Below are 18479 nucleotides of genomic sequence, written 5' to 3'. Positions count from 1 at the left end.
TCAAACTTTTCCAGCCTTAGTCACTTAATCACATGAGCGTGTGCACTGCTGAGTAATCAAACTAATATATTAAAATTAAAAGTCTGAACAATAATTCTAATATTTGCATAAATGGTAAGTTTGAATGTTGAGACAGTACAATCCACACATGTAATATTTACCTGCAAAAATATGTGTTTAATGTATATATATCACTTCCACTGCATGTTATGTACATATGTAAAGTTCTTTGAGTGTATTTATAATACATAGGAACATAGTCATTAGTAGAAAGTGCTTTGTATACTTGTAACTTGTGAATTCCCCCACTAACTGTGCATGTACAATGAAACTGTAGGTGTAGCAGTGTTCTGTGAACTATCTTGGAAAAAGTGGGGGATTAATAAAGTCTATGTCCACGCCTCCGGTTATTCCACATTAAAAGGTGTCAAAATTAATTTTGAACCAGTCTTTGCATCTAATAAATATTAATATTTGACATTTTTGAGCAGTGACTAAAACGTCAAACTATAGACATTGTTTCTACAACATCTGCTAAAATGAATACTTCTCATTTCAAACTTACTTGATCACCCTATATTCTTAACAATAACTTTATATGTATCTACTTGAACATGTACTTGAAAGGAGAAGATTGAAAGCATATGCTCATTTGCACATTTAAGTGCTATCTTCTGAAGTGTTATGAATGCACTTTTTGAGTAATATGGTTCCTCTAGCACAAGCCCGTGTTAATAATGTTTAATGCAACATCATTTCATGCCTGTGAAGTTCCACTTTGCATGCATTAGCAGACTAAGAGAGGGCAAGACTTATCTTCAGCTATAAGCGCTGTACTGCAAAGGGGCCAGATGTTAAATCCCTAATAATTCGCCCTAGATTTAACTCTTGCATTTATCTCTCTGCCAAATCTGGCTCTGCTTTGTGGTTTTAAGATGTAGTCTTTCATTTCCAAAAGTTCGGGGTGTTTATGTGCTACTACAAATGACCGAGGGTTTCACTAGCTTCAGCATGTGTGACTGTGTATATAAAGAAGTCTCGTGTTTCTTGTGGGAACCTGCGGATAGCTGCACTGAGTGACGATTCTGGACTTTTAGTTGCTGACGATTATAAAAAGTGAAACGTGAGCGCATTCCTGAGGGTCGAGGTAGAGCTGTGGGGCTGCACAGCTGAGGGGTTATTGAAAGACAAGTGCTCAGCAGGAAATTAGCCTGCAGTAGGATGCAGAGAGGTCACAGAAACAAGCATGCACACGCTAAAGTTCATGGTCCACACTGCCTTCCCAGTTCACTTCTCCCACTCATAAAACCATCCACTTATCTCAAAATGTGATCATCGTGCACGTCATTATATTGAAGCATTAAATCACAGTTGACTGTTGAGTTGTAACATGACCCTGTCTTTGTGTTCAGACCTCTCCTGAATCTAAGCGCTGCACACTCTCTGATTTGTAACGTTACAACGTTACTGTGCTGCACTGCATTGCGTGCCCCAGATTTGGGGTAGGAGCTGTGTTGTGAGGCAGTGAAAGAGCGACAGCTGACTATCTGGGACCAGAAATAAGAGGGGGGGTGGGTGAGTGGGGCTTGGGCAAGAGGAGGAGGAGGTGGTGGTCAGATAGTAAGCGTCCACTGCTGGGATCCCTGAGGAAGAGACGGACTACATCTGCAGCTGTTGCATGAGCACATGCACACGTGTTTGTGCACGCACACGCTAACACACAGAGTTTATTCTTTTATTTCAAATGTACCTTTTTTTTAATCTATGATGCTCACTGACCTGTTTGCAGAGTGTTGTGTAATGTTCTAATGTGTTTTGGGAGATGGCACTAAAAGAAGAGAGAGATAATATTTATTTAAATTTCAATCAGACATAAAGATCAGAGAATAGCTTTTTTTTTTATTAAGAAAAAACGTGATGAGAAGTAATTTCAAATGGAAAAAAAATCATTTTAGTGCTACATATTAATTTAAATTAAAGCAAGGATTAATTTAGTAAATTGTGTCATAAACTTAACAAAGAAATTGGTGAAAATGCCGACAACCAATGACGATTTCTTGAAATAGGTTTTGACCAGTTCAAAAATAAGCACAGTTAATTCAATTTAATTCAATTCAATTCAGCTTATTTATCTAGCACCAAATCACAGCAACAGCTGCCTCAAGACACTTTATATTGTAAGGTGAAGACCCTACAGCAGGGTCCAACTCCAGGCCTCAAGGGTCGGTGTCCTGCAGGTTTTAGAGCTCACCCTGGGTCAACACACCTGAATCAAATGACTAGTTTATCACCAGGCTTCTGGAGAACCTCAAGACATGTTGAGGAGGTAATTTAGCCACTTAAATCAGCTGTGTTGGATCAAGCACACATCTTAAACCTGCAGGACATTGGCACTTGAGGCCTGGAGTTGGACACCCCTGCCGTACAGTAATACAGAGAAAACCCCTACAATCAGATGACCTCCCTATGAGCAAGCACATTGCCAACAGCTGTGTAAAAAGCTAAAAGTGTCATATTTAAGAAGGTGTAACTAGTAACAATTTTGCCATTTTAGTTTTAGATTCGACTCATTTAAAACTTTCAGTGATTAAATCCGTTCTGCTCTGTGCTCGTAATGGTGCATCAGGGCTATTACGACACTTTCTCAGTTTTCTAGGATTACAGTGAGGAAAAATGTAATTTCCTATAAGATAATAAAGTGGGAAAAATGCTTAATAAAACAGAAGCGGTCATTTGTTTGGCTTGAGTCAACAGAATAATGTTCAGCCACAGAATATCATGTAAGAGAGTTATACTATAAATAGGATATAAAAGCCCAGGACCGCAGTCGCAGTAAGAACTGCTTTCTTTTCTTGGACAGAGTGCTCGGGGACTGAAAGATAAACTGATTGATGCAGTTTGATGTGCGTCTCATAAAAAGCATCTCAGGGATTGAGCGTCGTGAAGTGCAGAGCAGCAGAGTTCATGTTAACTTTGCTTATTTATTGAACAGGCTGATGGAGTTATGGTCCGAATTTAGAATCAGTTTGGTGAAGAGTTGATGCTCTGGCTGGAAGTGACTTGCCGGCTTTCCACTTAGTGAACCTGTTAGACACACAGCACCAACTTACTGTAGTGCAGATGTAGAGGTAAATAAAACCAAATCCCAGAAAATCAGTTCTGTTAATCTTAATGTACCATTTTCAGTGGGAGAAACATTTCACCACTCATATGACGTCTTCAGCCTACATTTCTGGGATTTCCTTACTCGGATTATTGAACATGCATCAAGAACTGTTTTCTTCAGAAAATGGACACATAGATAAAATAAAATAAACATATATTTTAATGGTAGCAACAACCAGAGTTAAAATGATGCTGTTAGAACTCACTCAGGTGAGCAGACAAAGCATATCCCAAAAGGCCATTGCAGGAACCCGTGTTTGAGTCAAGCATTTACAGAAATATAAAGAATGCTAACTATTTTTTTTTTTATCGGAAGGTTGCTGGTTTGAGCCCCGCCTCCGTCAGGCTTGGTTGTTGTGTCCTTGGGCAAGGCACTTCACCCGTTGCCTACTGGTGGTGGTCAGAGGGCCTGGTGGCGCCAGTGTCCGGCAGCCTCGCCTCTGTTCCCAGGGCAGCTGTGGCTACAATGTAGCTGCCATCACCAGTGTGTGAATGGGTGGATGACTGAATGTAGTGTAAGGCTATACAAATACAGGCCATTTACCATTTTGTTAACCTTTGATGTCCAGTTTCTATGTGTGTTAGAGTTGTAATTTTACTTTAAATCTGATTGTGTGAGTTTTAGTTTATTTTGCCTCCCCGTGTTTCCTTATTGTTAACTTTCTGTCTTTGTGGAAGGGGTTTCCTGTTTTTATTTTGGTAGTCATTTTTCTCTCGTGTCCTCTATTTTAGTTTTTATTGTGTGCCATTTCCCTAATTAATTTCAGCTGTATCTAGTTTCCAAGTTGTCTCCGCTTCCATTGTTGCCTATTGTGTCTTTCCAGATTGAGCTGGTTAGTGTTCTTGTGCAGAATGTCTGTAAACTTGATCATGTTTACCTTTCATTAGTTTGATTTCTGCTGTTTGCTTTATGTTTTGGATAAATTAATGCCTCTTGAATCTTCCATTTGTTTCCTCTTCCTGCGACTCACCCTTTCATTAATTGCCTTGAATATATTATAACTACTGTGTCATAATGTATTAGTTAGCATTACAAGAAAAGATTTACATGGACTGTAATTATATTGCCCAAACATGTCTAGTTTCCGTGTCAGTTCTACAGTAGAGAAAGATGTTGCACAAACGAACACACTGATGCACAAAAGCAGCATTTCATTCTGAAAACAGATTTAATTTACAAAGAGTCAGTGACAGTTTTACAGTGCACATGACACAAGATCACCACTGAAGGTTCGCAGAACCTCGATGAAAAATATCAACAACAGTGCTGAGAATTGCACTCAGAAGACAGCTTTAATAGGAAGAAATAAATGTTACAGTTACATATATGTACCACGTGTCATGACATCTCAGACTGCACTTTCTGGCAGAAGAAACTGTCTGTGTGTGTTGAACCCTCAGACTGTGCAGTATATGTATTGCCCTGATTACTGAAACAGAGACAGCACCATATGGATCAACCGGCCAAGACACTCAAAACCACCTCTGAGGCCTAATCCCTGCTGGCTAAGATTATTGGTCTGGTATCGCATCAAAAACTGAGTGAAAATAATGTTTTTTTTCCTTTAATATTAAGTTAAGAATATCAGATTGTCCTTGCATATCAGTGTTCCCTTAATAATAATAACAATAAAAAAACACGAATCAATAGTGGGCAGTGTCGTCTGTGACCTGAGGGAGTTTGTAACGGAAGCTATAGTTTGATTTGAACTGTTATGGTTCTGCTTGAAATGAAAAATACTGAAACTGTTTATTATGGTACAATAGAATAAATAATGTAGGTTAAATATGACCTCACTGGTTTGTAGTTTAAGTACAAGAGCTGTAGCAATGTTTACACAATCAGCTGTTATGGTGACATTTATCTGCGCAGAATAATGAAAATCATGCGATGGGATATTACAGTAAATGAGTCTTATTGCTGCTGTTTGATGACAAATATGTACAATGTTCTGTACATTTAGCCTGTTCAGTTTGTTGTACCTTTCACAGATTATGGGTCCTATATCTGTTACAGCCCTGTAATGCATTCGCCTGCATATATACAGTATATAACACAGTCAGTTAATTCACAAAGCTCTGGGATTAAAGAAGCCCATTTTGCATCTTTAAGCTTGTGGCGAACATACTTTACATAATGTCTGAGTACCAGATGGCTGTCAGTTAGTCAGTACTTGGGGTTGGCTGTGCCATCTTTACCCCCTCCTCTCTCTGCATAGCAGCCCACGAGGACTTTGGTTGACTCAACATTTGCCATGTCCACATAGCAGAGAACTAAAGAGAGTGCTTCCAACATGACAGCAACCACAGCATTTCTGATTACGAGGGACAGATCTCAAAGTTTCATGTACAAAGTTTGAACTAGTCATGCACCATATTGCTGTTATGCTTTTAAAGCAAGACAAATATATATATATATACTGGAAACCCATTCTGAATGTGGCAGTGCTTTCTCCTGTGTGGCATTCGCTCCCTGAGCAAAGGTGAACAAGACGAGTTCATGTAGTCATGAGTTTCCAGGTTGTTACAGCCGTTTTGGAAATAAAAGGGAAGCTGAGGACTCTATAGTGGCAGTGCGTTCAGTAACAGCTGTTTGTAGCATCATTTATAAAAACAGTGACCATGCAATTCAACAGTTGGTGTTGCTATTTATAGATGCAAAGAAGTGCAAAGAAGTGTGTCCTGTAGAGCAGAAGTGGAAAAAGTCTGCATTAAAAAGATTTAAATTGATAGTGACATTCTGAGAATGGTGTACCGTCTTTTAGGAGAACATGAAAATCCAGTCATACATGCACACGTGTGAAGGAGTTTGAATAATACAAAAGTTGCAGCATAAACCCTAAAAAAGTCTCATTCTTTCTCAGATGCATCGCAGCATACACTCACACGGACACATCAAGCGAGGTCTGGGTTTTTGGATTGTCAGACGAAATGTTGCCCTGATAATCTCTCAGTCGCAGGAGAAACACGATGTGGGTGTGAATTTAGCGGTTCATTTTTGGAAGATAACTGTGTCCAAGCCTCTCGTTCATTCACGCTCCTTTATCACAGCCAAAATCCTACAGCACCTGTCACACGCTCAATCTGGCGTCACTGGCAGTCTGTTGGCCAGAGACTCGCTGTCAGACCCACACAGCTGTGTTGTAGTCAAACAAGGGCTGCATTTTCTCCAGACCAGTCTCTGGCTGCCTTCTGTCTAAATAAATCCCTGCAAATGGCTGCTGGTAAAACTGGTGCAAGTGTTGGTGGTGGTTCCTCTCTGTCTCTGGAAGATGCATACATGTGCTGCTTTTGCCCTGCTGTCCATTCGCCCAGAACGGCAGGTAAAAGCTGCCTTTTGAACTTTTGGGAAGCAATTTCTTCGGCCTTTTATAGAGGTCACCCTCTGGAAGCTCAGGAGCCACCCAGCCTGGCCTCTCCTTGAGCAGCTTGTCCCGGTCAGGCCGGACGCTTCGCAGGAACTTCTTGAAGATGTTTGTGGTGAATGAGAACTTTTTGCAGATCTCCTGTGAGCGGCTGAGGCGTAGAGGGTGAGCTGGGGTGTCTGGTCTTTCTGTCCCACCATCCATTCTCTCCTCTCTCCTCTTTGCCCTTTCTTCTTCTTCTTCTCCTTCCTCCTTGTCCACCTCAGGCAGGTCTAGCCAGTTGCCCACAAGGTCTGCAAATACATTGTCCCCCAGAACTAATGGTTGACGGTTGCGACAGCGGCTCATGAGCGAAGAAGTCCAGTCACTGGCGTCATCTGTGCTGTCTTGGGAGTAGTCGCTATCTAAGGAAGGACCCTCTCTTGAGAGACTGTACAGGATTCCAGGCAGGTCCACTATCTGTGCACGACGGGGACGGGGATGGCTAGGGTAGGCCTCTGGTGGAGGATTTCCCACAACTGGTCCACAGAAGTCCACTTGAGGGGCAGTATATCCTGACCACCTTCTCGGCATAGACTCCAGGTCAGTTTCGCTTCTTGCATTTCTTGCATTTCTTGAGCTCCGTGCACTTCTTTGACTTCTTTCACTCTCGCTCTCTAGGCTGGATGACGAGGAGGATGAGGTTTCCAGACTGCTTCTGTTTTCTGATAGACTAGTCGAGTTTCTGCTTTCCAAAGACTGCCTTGAACTCGGCATGTGATTCGGGCTGGGCTCCTCAGACATGGTTTCTCTGATACAGCAGCTCTGATCCTCTCCTGAAGCTGATGCTGCTGCAGCTGGTGGTTCAGCAGCAGCAGTTGAAGCCGTGTGGGGCATTCCCCGGTTAATAGGCCGCCCTGAAATGTCAAGATTTTCCAGTGCCGTCTGGACCTGAAGGAGCTTGAGTTCCTGAAGGGCTCCCATCATTGAATTCATCTGAGCATGGAGGCCATCTCCAGCTTCTTTCATGGATAACTGCAGAAAGACAGAGAGAGAAATAAAGATAAAGGACTGATAGCGGTATTCACATTTACATTTGTGTTTCACACACACAGACAAAAAAATCTCATTGCACAAGAGCAACTGACAACAGTCATTCATTCCAGCAAATATTAACAGTTATTATCCCTGGTAAAAAATTTGCCAAATTCAACATGGATCTATCTGCAGCGATGACCCCCTTATGAATAATGGAGCAGGATAAAGAAGCTTATTAAAAAGATAAGTTATTGTACTAAGCCTGTTTTTTATCTCTTCACTTGTGGGTTTTAGGGTATGCACCTTGTTTAATTATGTGGTCATGTGACCTAGTTTTGGATGACAGGCTGGGGTCCCATATGGCCAGCGTATGAGAGAGAATCCAACTAGTGACAGCTGTAGAACACACTTGCTTTCATTAAAAAAAAAAAAACAAACCATCTATAATTTCCTTTTTACTTCCCTTCATTTGATTTATCATATCTGCTTTCTCCTCTGAGCCCATTGTATTCGTGTGTTCTACTCTCTGTGCAGCAGTAATCATCCTCTCTGCTTTTAACCTCCTCCGCCTCTCTTCCTGTTCTCATCTGTTTGAAAGCTTGCGTCATGTGACCTGGACTAACTGTCTTCCCCTGAAGGCAGCCACACAACCCAGAGCCAGCATCCTAACCCGTGTCTTTCATAACATGCTACTGATTGATGAATGAAAAATAAAGCATCTGTGAAAAGACACGAGGAAGCATGCAAGGAATTTTGAAAAATTAGTTCACGGGAAATTTTGGTGAAAATCTTGCAGAGCACACCATCAGATGAACATGACTACACTTCCATAGAAGATGCTCTTAGTCAACCAACAAAAACAAATACCTTTAAACTAAACTTTAAGCCTTCAAATAAAATAAATTGCTACTATGAGAATAAACAGGCAGCTGTAATAAAAACCTACACCTTACCTTAAAATAAAATTTAAAAAAAGCAGCAGATTTTGATCCTCCTGGCTGCACCTCAGTCAGCCCGTCACTGTCTCTCACCTTTCAAATGGATCAGTCTGACTGCCTCTATATGTATCCCTCTCCAATGGAGGGACACCACTGGGTGTGACAGCCAATCACCACTGCCCATCTAGACTATAATCCCCAAATACAATGTGTGTGTGTGAGGGGGTGGATGGGGGGACTCACTCAGGCGGAAACGGAATAACAATGAAAGGAGCGAGAGGGGTGGTGAGAGTCAGCCATATGAGCAGAGATGGAAAGGGTGGGGGCAAACGGGGAGGAATCCTTTGCCATATGTTTAGATGTCGAAGAGAAAACTGTTGATGGATTCAATTATGAATGACACCATTAGAACATAAGAAGGGGATGCAGAGGGCAGGAGGTTGGATGTAGGTGCAACAAAATTAGGCTGCGATACTTAGATCTCCAGGGAACAGTGATTATGCTGATCCTGGGTGGGAAAAGTTGCTGCATAGTGCAGTTGGCATTACAGCATCGTAATCAAAGCTTCTTATTACTGTGTGAGAAGGGATATGAGTTTTTTTTTAAATGTGGGAAAATTGACAAATGTGACAAATTCTTAGACAACATTTTGATTTAAAAAGTAAAACACAAGGCATAAAAATGTGTGAAATGTATGGAAAAGTCAGAATTGCTAGCTCAAAATATGCTAAAGTTAGTCCTCACTTTGTTAGTCCACTACTTCATCCCAGAATGTGACATCAATTCCTGGCCATTCCTCTGGCACCATGTTTACATTTAGAGAAATGTCTCAGCAACTATTGGATTGATAGTCATTAAATCTGGCACATCATTTACTTCACAGGATGAAGTTAATTACTTGCAGAGCTACCAACATGTCAAATTTTTAATATGTCCTGATTTTATAACCAACCATGCCACGCTGTTCGCATTAGCCTCAGCTTTATAGAGTATGTTCACTGTTAATTAAAAGCTTCAGAAAACGTTTTGAATGCGATTAACATTTAAACCTACTGAACATCAGCATGTTGTCACGGAGCGCCTGTCCGCATGCCCCATTTAGCTTAGACGCCACTGTGTCCAAGTGCAGCATCTTGGAGTTCCAGTGACCGTGCAGACCCTTAAAGGAAGTTCATGGTTTCTGCATGTCTGTAAATGTCTGCAACACAGGAATTTTGCTGTCTGCTCAAGCAGAAAGGGAGCAAGTTCACCAAAAGTGCATGTGCTAGACATTTTTCATGCACAGAATAAATACAGGGCAGCATGGTGGCATGGGGGTCAGCACTGTTGCCTAACAGTAAGAGGGAGCTGGGTTCGAATCTACCATCTGGCTGGGCCCTTTGTGTCTCCACGAGTTCTCTCCGAGCCCTCCAGTAATTTTAAATTAGACCTATGTGTGAATGTGAGTCTGAGTTAAGCCTGCGACAGATTGGCGACCTGTCCAGGGTGTACCCCACCTCTATAATCAGAAGAAAATGAATGGATGGATTATAAATATGACAACATCTGCTCTGCTTTCATTTAGCACTTGCACAACTTCAATAATGAATTTACAAAATTTAACCATATCAAAACATTTTTGGAGAAACAGAGTCACACAGATGCAGTGATTTAATTATTGCAAACTATTCTGCATATTATGTTCTTAAATTATTAATGAACATATAAAATAGAACAACTTTCCTTTTCTTTCTTTTCTAATATAGAAAAGAAAGGAAATAATATTTCTATATATATAATATATAGAAATATTAGCTCACAGTGTCATAAAGTTTAAAGAGCAAAAAAAAATCTCTTCATTGAAACACTGGTTTATTACATGTTTGTCATTCATCCAATTTGGACTGTCTACATACACTTGAAGCACAGTGACCTGGCTTTGACACCAATACACTATCTTTTACCATCAGCAGTAAATCTCTGCATTAAAACACTTGGCTTATCACGACATATGGCTGAGTAGATGCACGCGGGCGTGAATAACTTCTAAGATCAGATAATAGGCCTATCAATGCACAAGCGGGGATGACAGGCCTCTGAGCTTCCCGCTGGCTCGCTAAATTAGGAAGTGAAGGTACATGTAATTAGCACAATCAGGTTGTCTCTTGTCTTTGTGCCTTTCACATATGGCTGACTTCATTAGCTGTAATTGTCTGCGTCCTGGGAAAAGCTGGGAAAGGGTGCATAATTACGGTTTACTTACTTACACAAGAAAAGTCAACAAGACTTGAGGCAAAAGGGGAGTTATGTATTTATCATTGCATTTTTGGAGCCTTCAGTAAAGTTTATCCCAGGATCAGGATTGCTTTAATGTATTAAATTTGCCTTTGTAATATCATCTTCTAGGTATGCAGACTCAAAGAGCTGCACCTGTTTGCACACGCTAACCTCAAACACTGCAGTTTAACATTCACGTGCAACTTTTCCATTATCCCTAAAATGCAGACACTCCCCACAGTTATTTAAAAACACAGTGTTGTTTACTGGCATTTCTATTCTAAGGCGATATTAATAATTCATACTATGCTCTGGGGAACAAACAGGGGAACAGCAGTAAGCCAAACCATATTATTCTACCTTTAACATGCCAACTAACTCCAGGCACTCCGCTGCCATTTCAAAGCTGAACTTTGTGGCCCAAATATGTCAGCCTTTTCATCCCTCATCCGATATCTTACTCAGAATGCCAAAAGTGACTTAAAAATGTTGTCCTGCGGCGGTTTCTTGTTTAGACACAGATGTTACGGAAATCCTAAGATGTCTCACTTTTACAATGTGTGAATCAGCCCAGGGCCTGGCAGACCTGAGAGGACCTACACGCGCACCTTAAGGGTTTAAGGACAAAAACGGAGATGAGAAATAATGTCTGTCTAATCTAATTTAACAAGAGAACTGGGATGAAATTGGCGCTGCAGGGAATTGTTGTACTGCCCAGAAACACTTTAATCATTAATGCAGTCTTGTGAAGTTTGGTTAAATCTTCTTTTTTCCCTTTATTTAATCGAGAGAGTATGCATTTCTTTGAGAATGTGAAAAATCTGAAAAAAATAAGACAAACATTTAATCCCCCCCAAAACCCCCTAAACCCTCTACTTTCTCTTCTGGCTGCAGTGATATTAGCCAAGGAGACATAATTGCCAATCAAGGGCTGAATGCTTCAGAGTTTAAGAACAAAGGCTGGCAGCCTTCATTTAATACTGAATAGAGGCTTATTAAAAAGTGGTGGGCTATTTAATTAAGAGCTTTAAAAAAAAGTTTATAGGTGATTCTTTATTTCAGAGCCACATGTCAGATCTTTCTAACTGTGAAGACGCTTCTAGAAAACCATTCAATATACATGCAAGTGAATTAAATACCACAAAGTATAAATAAACCAGTGCTCCTGCTTTGCTGTCTGTCAAGATCAAGTTCTGCCTTGATCATGGTTTCGGTATTACCTCATGTCAGTTATGAAGGGAAAAATAAATGCGCTGTGCAAACACACTGAGCTCACACATCCACGCAAGTCCAGACTTGCCTCAGTAGAACGAAGTCAGTGTACTTTTTTAGAGCATGGATGCTGTGTTCAGATTATTAGGAGGAAAATAAACCCAAACAAGTAATCAAAAACAAACCAGTGCTCTATTCTGCCTACAAAATGCAGGCCATTCACTGTTGTTGTTTGTTAGTAGCTGAAGGGGGGAGGCCAAGGTTATCAGACCCAAAAGGTCTTCCTGTTTGGAAGGCGCTGACCAGCAGCAGCATCTATAGTGTGTAGTCCCCTTCCTCCACCTCCACCCCTAATTAAATATGAATGGTGATCTGTGTGGGTCAAGGACAGGAATGGGTTCTCTGTCTGGGGGATACACACAAGGTCTCTGTGGCTGAACTGCTGTGGATGGCCCCGAGGTCACGATAAAGAGGGCAATAAATCTGCGCAGCATTTAGTGAAAGAAATAAATTACTATGCACATGGCAATGAATGCCTCTTTGACAAAAAAAAGGTTATATGGTGACTCTGTTTGGCCCGTATATCCTCCGGGTCGCATTCAGGAGACGAAGAAGTGTGAATGATAAACATAAAAGCCTTCTTGTACTTTAATTTTAGAAGATGTTCTCATTTTTAGGAAAATGTTTTGCTTCTCCTCCCTACTCAGATAATAGAGCTGTCTCTTTATGGTTTAGCAAAACTATCTGCAACACTTAGGGGTAAATGAAAATGGGGAACTAGGTGAACCACAACTTTTAAAATGAACCAGTCGAGAGCAAATATAACTGTTTGTAGGTCCTGCTGGCCAACAAAGACTCCCTGATGACCTTTTCAGAAAAAGGGAGGTGGTTTAATAGCTTGTTTCCTGCTTGAGCTCATTTATGCTGCCGTGGGAGATGTAGGATGATTAGGATCCATATCATCATCTTTGGCAGATGATATTTGGAGACGGTCTGGGACCCAATCTGTTGTTGTCCTGGCGGGAACTCCTCACTGGAAGCAATAATCGTCACGTAGGAGCTCGATAGCACAGGAGTTGACGTCAGCACCTCGTGTGGGGGCAGTGAAAGTGCTCATCCAATTCTCAGCCCCCATCTAAGATCAAAAGGAGCGCTAAATCACACAAGCATTTCCTAAAGAAAATAAATGTGGGTGCTAATGCTGGGTTTTTTTTCTGTGTGCATCATCTAGTACATTTTTCAACTGATAGTGAATGGCTGTGCAAAGCCTTTAATGCAGTGTTTTTTTAAGCCATTTAAAAATGTGCAGCTTATTTACAGTTTTTCAATTTGGAATTTGAAACATTTTGGATATTTATACTTGTACTGTATTGGATTGCTAAGTCATAAATGTTGTTTTGATTTAAAGGAATTCATCTTCAGTATTTTTTATATTGTATTTTCATTTTTAAAATACTGGAAATGCTTATAATGACCGACTTCTGCAATATGAAAGTGGATCTAGAGAATTCTCCAAAAGTTGATTCTGTTCATCTGGACGTAGCGTATCCAAGTCACTTGGATGAGTGACGAAACGTTTCTCCCACAAAACGCTACGTCCAGATGAACAGAATCAACTTTTGGAGATTTACTTACCTGGATTATTGAGCATGCATCAAGAAGATCTAGAGAAGTATATCTTAAATCTTGTTTTTAGCTTTTGACCACTTTTGACCCAAAACCCTTGGATAAACTTACTCTACTGAATGACTGTCAGTGTTACTGGCTAGACAGTAAACACGGAAAGGCTAATTGCTGCTGAGGGGAAGGTCAAATCCCTCAGGAGATGGTAAAGATCAAAACAGAGCTGAAAGATGAGCGAATGTATTGGAGTTACTTTTATCTGGAGGTCAGAGAAAAACAAAATCTTAAATTCTAATATTGAGGTGTCAGCTGTTGTTAAAATGAACAGCTGTTTGATAATAGATGTTAACAATTTGTGGTTTGTTCTGAACCCTCAGTGCTGTATATATGTTATTTTTAAAAAGAAAAAATTTATAAATATAACTTCAACAGTGTCAGACAAGATGTAATGCAAAGGTCAGAGCATAGAGAATACCGATCTATACCTCACACGTTGTTTCCAGTGAACGTATAAGGTAAGGAGGTCAGGACTTGATCTTACACTAACAGGATTGCACGTGTGGTCACAACAGCAGCATTAACTTAACTTGTTCACTCTGCATCCAAGAAAAAAAAGGCCAAAATAAATCTGATATCTTGGGCAGTGATTTCATTTTCCATTCTGTGAACCATGAAAAAGCCGGTTACGTGTGCAGAGTCATAATGATAAACAGGCTTTGTTAAAGGTTTGTAGCTCAGTCTCAAACACAATGATCACCCACGCAAACCCCACAGCTGCCACCAAGAGTTGGTCCAATTTTAGCCGAGGGGAAGGAAGGGCAGTTTGGAGAACGGGAGCCACAGGGGGAGACACAAAACAAACGGGCTTAAAGTTAAGCCACAACCCTGCTTTGTGTACAGCTTTCAGCTCCAACGCCCAAAAGGTAACAAAGAACTTTCCAGAAGACACAACAGGCTTGGCACTCGGGTGCATTTCTCTCAGATTTCATGACTTCATGGTTGCTGGCTTTGGTGTTGTCCAAGGTGACAGTCATGTTTGAAATTCGCCTCAGGTGTGAAAGAGAAAAAGGGGGCACGCTGCATGTGAAGTCGGCTTCAGCGGCGATGATATGAAACGCTCTGATTTATGTTTTAATGTCTGACGCTGCTAACCAGGTGTGAGCCCTACATTTAGACAATGTGAGTCAAAGACGTGTCACCGTTTGCATTTTCAACATCAAGTAGGCAGGAAGAGCTTATGTTTTCTTTGTCATGACTGTCTGTTTGCTGCACCAATCATGAGTCATGCATAGGCTTGAAATGATTTCATTGTTGTCATTACTGTCTATCCTCAGGATTTCAGAGGACTCGTGTATTTCTTTTAAAGAATAAAGTTAAACGACTGTTTTCAGTTTGAGTCACACAGGAAGACAGATGGTGCTATATTCCTGACTGTCAGGTTTGATATTTAATGGATTTCTTGTGATGGACATGGTCAGCAGTTGAAGAAATTAGACCCCAAGCTTTTCAAGTTTGAGGGTCAAACTTTCAAGTGTGACCTGTCTGTACTTCCCACAAGGACCCACACCCTCAACCGCTGACACAGTGCCCACACTTTCATATCACACTCCTGTTGTAGAGCTGACAGGACATCAGGGTTTGGGTTTCAGTGTGTCTAACGTGAAACACGGAAGTCATGCTGGCATTCACGTGACTTTCGTATAGCCTTTGAATGCCACACTCAGGCTTCTTTGTTGCTATAGACACAAACAAACTCAACTATGTAGATTTTCTTGTTTCATTGTAACTTTTTAGTCAGGAGTATTAGAATATATCAGGTAAAGGTTTAAGGGACTATACTATTATTTTTGCTCCTTCCATTCAGTTGCCCTTGTGTGTAACGTTCACTGCATGCCATTTTTCAAGACATGCACAATCAGCTTAAGCTCTTACATGCATTTTTCTACCAGCTTGCGCCTATTTTCATTCATATCTATAAGATATGACATACAGCTAGCAGACATTTAAAACTTAGCCTGGTTCCAGCCCTCATACAACTGACATTTGTGCTCCTTACCAACTTTTTTCTTCCAATTCCAGATGGAAAGTAAGAAAAAAAATGTAAAACGGACACAAAAGGCTGATACTGCTAAACACAACCCAACACAGAGAAAGAGAAATGGCATATTTCTTTGACTTATGTGATAAAAGTAAACTCTGCAAAAATATTACTACTGGCCTCTGCTCTGACTGGACGTAATGTTGGCAAGATGGAAAAGTTACTCCCTGCTGAATGGTTGGGATAAAATCTAAACTTCTCCCAACAGAAAATAGATACCATAAACACAGAGGCTATAATTAACTGGTTTGATTGGAAAGCTACATTTCTGTGCTGTTTTTGAGAAAATAGTGTTATAATGCAGTTATGTCAGTCTGCACTCATTGCGTTGCGAATACGAACTTGATGTTGATTGTGATGGATTGTGTAGCTCGAGTTCTGTTGCTTTTATGCTGCATGGAAATGAATGAAAACACAGCAGGAAAAAACAAAACATCATGCAAAATGGTTTTTGGAATGATTTAAGGTCATGCTGTTTGTAGTAAGTGTTCCAAAACATGCGTAACTGGTATGGTCCAAAATTGCTGACTTCAAAGCCACAAATTCGCAAGAGATGTCCAGGAGCCGCTTGACTCGGCATCACAGCTGTAAGTCGACTGTTAGATGTTTGTGATCTCTGTGTTGCTGATAGAGCCGGTTTTACCGCTCTCCACTGAACACTGGATGAAAATCAGTCACAGTGGAAAGGAAAGTGACAACCTTGGCATAGACACCCCTTATTTCTGAACAACAGATTGCATCCCACATGGTCTTGAGAGCAGGGGGAGACTGCCTCAGCTTTTTAACTGGCATCTGCTCCCCGTTCTCCTGTTTGATCCTCGGCATGGCATGACACTTTTTCTATTATGTTACCAAACTGCGATGTGGCAGCCCTAACACAACATGTCCTTCTGGCATCAACGTCAACTCCCCTTAAATCTCAAGTGCCACTTCACAGACGTGTGGCTAATTTGGAGCAGCAAATCATGAAGTCACAGAGCAGATTAAGCTGCAAAACATGCAGCCACGCAAGGCCTTTCTGCAGGCCAGTGGCTGGACAAAAAGGGGGGGGGGAAAAAAAATCAGTCGCTGCTTTGAAGATGATTCCAAATGAAATCTGTGCCAGTTAAGGCTCCTCAGAAAATGGGTCTACAGTGTGTCACTGCCAGATGATTTTGGGCACGAGGGTGAAGCTTACAGATTTTGTTTTTACATTTCAAAGAAGAGGAAAGAAATGGCAGACTAAATGTACTCACATCAAACATGGTAGATGAGAGGAGACATGAAAATATTAAATAACGGAGTCTAACAAATTCATTTAGAGCATGGAAACGTGATGAAACTCAATGTGACTGCCAATTTCACTCACTCCCCTGTGAGAGCTGGAGCTCCGAACAGTCTGTTGCAACACATGATTAAATTTACTACAAGGCACCAAGAATAGTGTGAACCTTAAATCGCTTTCTTTCAAGAATCCATAACCCAGCGCAGAGTATTTATGACAAGAAAAAACCGTCTTGAGCTCATTAAGCTTAAAACATCTGTCCCAGATGCGTGGACAGAGAGGAGGGAAATGTACACATGCCTCTGGTGTGCTCAGAGCTTTAAGCCCACACAGATTAATGCGATTTAAAAAGACACACATGCACCCTCAGCTGAAAACTAGACTCCAGAATATTAGACTTGGAAATGTAGAAATGTTTCAGGACACATAGGGCGCAATAAAGCGACATTTCTAAATTTAAAATGTGAAAATTGTTAAATATTTAATGTAAAACGCATATAAGCGGTAAAAATGCTCAAAATACACACGAATAAAGTAAAACAGCGGTCCAGGGTAACAACACAAGAAGATACAACGGAACCTACCAGCTCTTGCTTCAGTCGCCTCAGACACGCATCCATGTTTTTGCTTTCTTGTTTGGCGAGCCGCTGTTCCATTTTTCTTTCTTTCTTGCTTTTTTCTTGAAAGACAGGAATTCAGCTGAACCGCTTCGCCAGTTCCTGCTCGAACATGACTATTGACGCTTTAAGAAGAGCAGAAAACAATTGGCAATTGAAGATGCGCAGATCCTGCCGAGGAATGCGCGCGCGGCTCAAAATGACGCGAATCTCGTGGTTTAAATCCTGATGACGAAAATCTGTTTACTCCAAAAAAATTAATAAATAATACAAAAATGATAATGAACTCCTTCATGTGGCTGCAACAACAGACTGGGTCCGTGTTTCTCTCTTTCAGTGGCCCCTGCTTGGCTGCTGTCAGTGTCGTGTGTGTTGCTCAGTCTGTTTTTCCCCCTGCTGCTATTTTCTCATTCAAGAGGAGCGCTTACGTTGGCCATCCAATTTCCTCCAATGAGCGAGCCTCTCAGGGCGGACTGAATCTCATTCAAGCCAGGATAAAACGCGGATCCATCATTTACTATGCGCGAGCAGAACTGTCCACAGCAGCTCAAAAGAGAGACCGACCATCTGGAAATATCCAAATAAAGGCTGAAAGATAAGATAGTTGGGTTTGCTGAAAGAGCGCATTTTCCATAAAACAGACAAATATATTCAGCAGTCCCTGTTGCATTACACTGGACTGAAAGAGGATGTGTTTAAGAGAAACCATACGCGTCCATAGGAACAGTTTCCTGGCCACCTTCGCTGCGCAGAGAGGAAACACCTGAGCTGTGGGCTTTTGTTGCAAGACACGGGTATGATTAGAATAAGGGAAGGAAGTATTGCACATACAAAGAAGCAAATGGAAGTTGCTGTAAACATTCCCTGCCTCGCAGAATAGATTGGATTCATCTGAAAGTTTGCACATGCAGCTCGTGTTCAATT

At 41.1% G+C, this 18479-nt stretch overlaps 1 protein-coding gene across 1 annotated transcript; it reads right to left on the bottom strand.

Moving 5' to 3' along the window:
- Positions 1-3670: 3670 nt before the first annotated feature.
- inka2 (inka box actin regulator 2) lies at positions 3671-18242 on the bottom strand. Its single transcript, XM_005929727.2, has 2 exons — positions 17523-18242; positions 3671-7544 (listed from the first exon to the last, which is right to left on the bottom strand). Exons 1-2 carry the CDS (start codon positions 17592-17594, stop codon positions 6288-6290), a joined length of 1329 nt encoding a protein of 442 aa, XP_005929789.1. The 5' UTR covers positions 17595-18242; the 3' UTR covers positions 3671-6287.
- Positions 18243-18479: the final 237 nt, after the last annotated feature.

Source organism: Haplochromis burtoni, unplaced genomic scaffold (genome assembly GCF_018398535.1).
Source record: "Haplochromis burtoni strain Fernald_Lab_line unplaced genomic scaffold, NCSU_Asbu1 Contig_125, whole genome shotgun sequence".
In the NCBI taxonomy this organism is placed as follows: domain Eukaryota; kingdom Metazoa; phylum Chordata; class Actinopteri; order Cichliformes; family Cichlidae; genus Haplochromis; species Haplochromis burtoni.
This window is presented reverse-complemented; position numbering and strand designations above follow the sequence as displayed.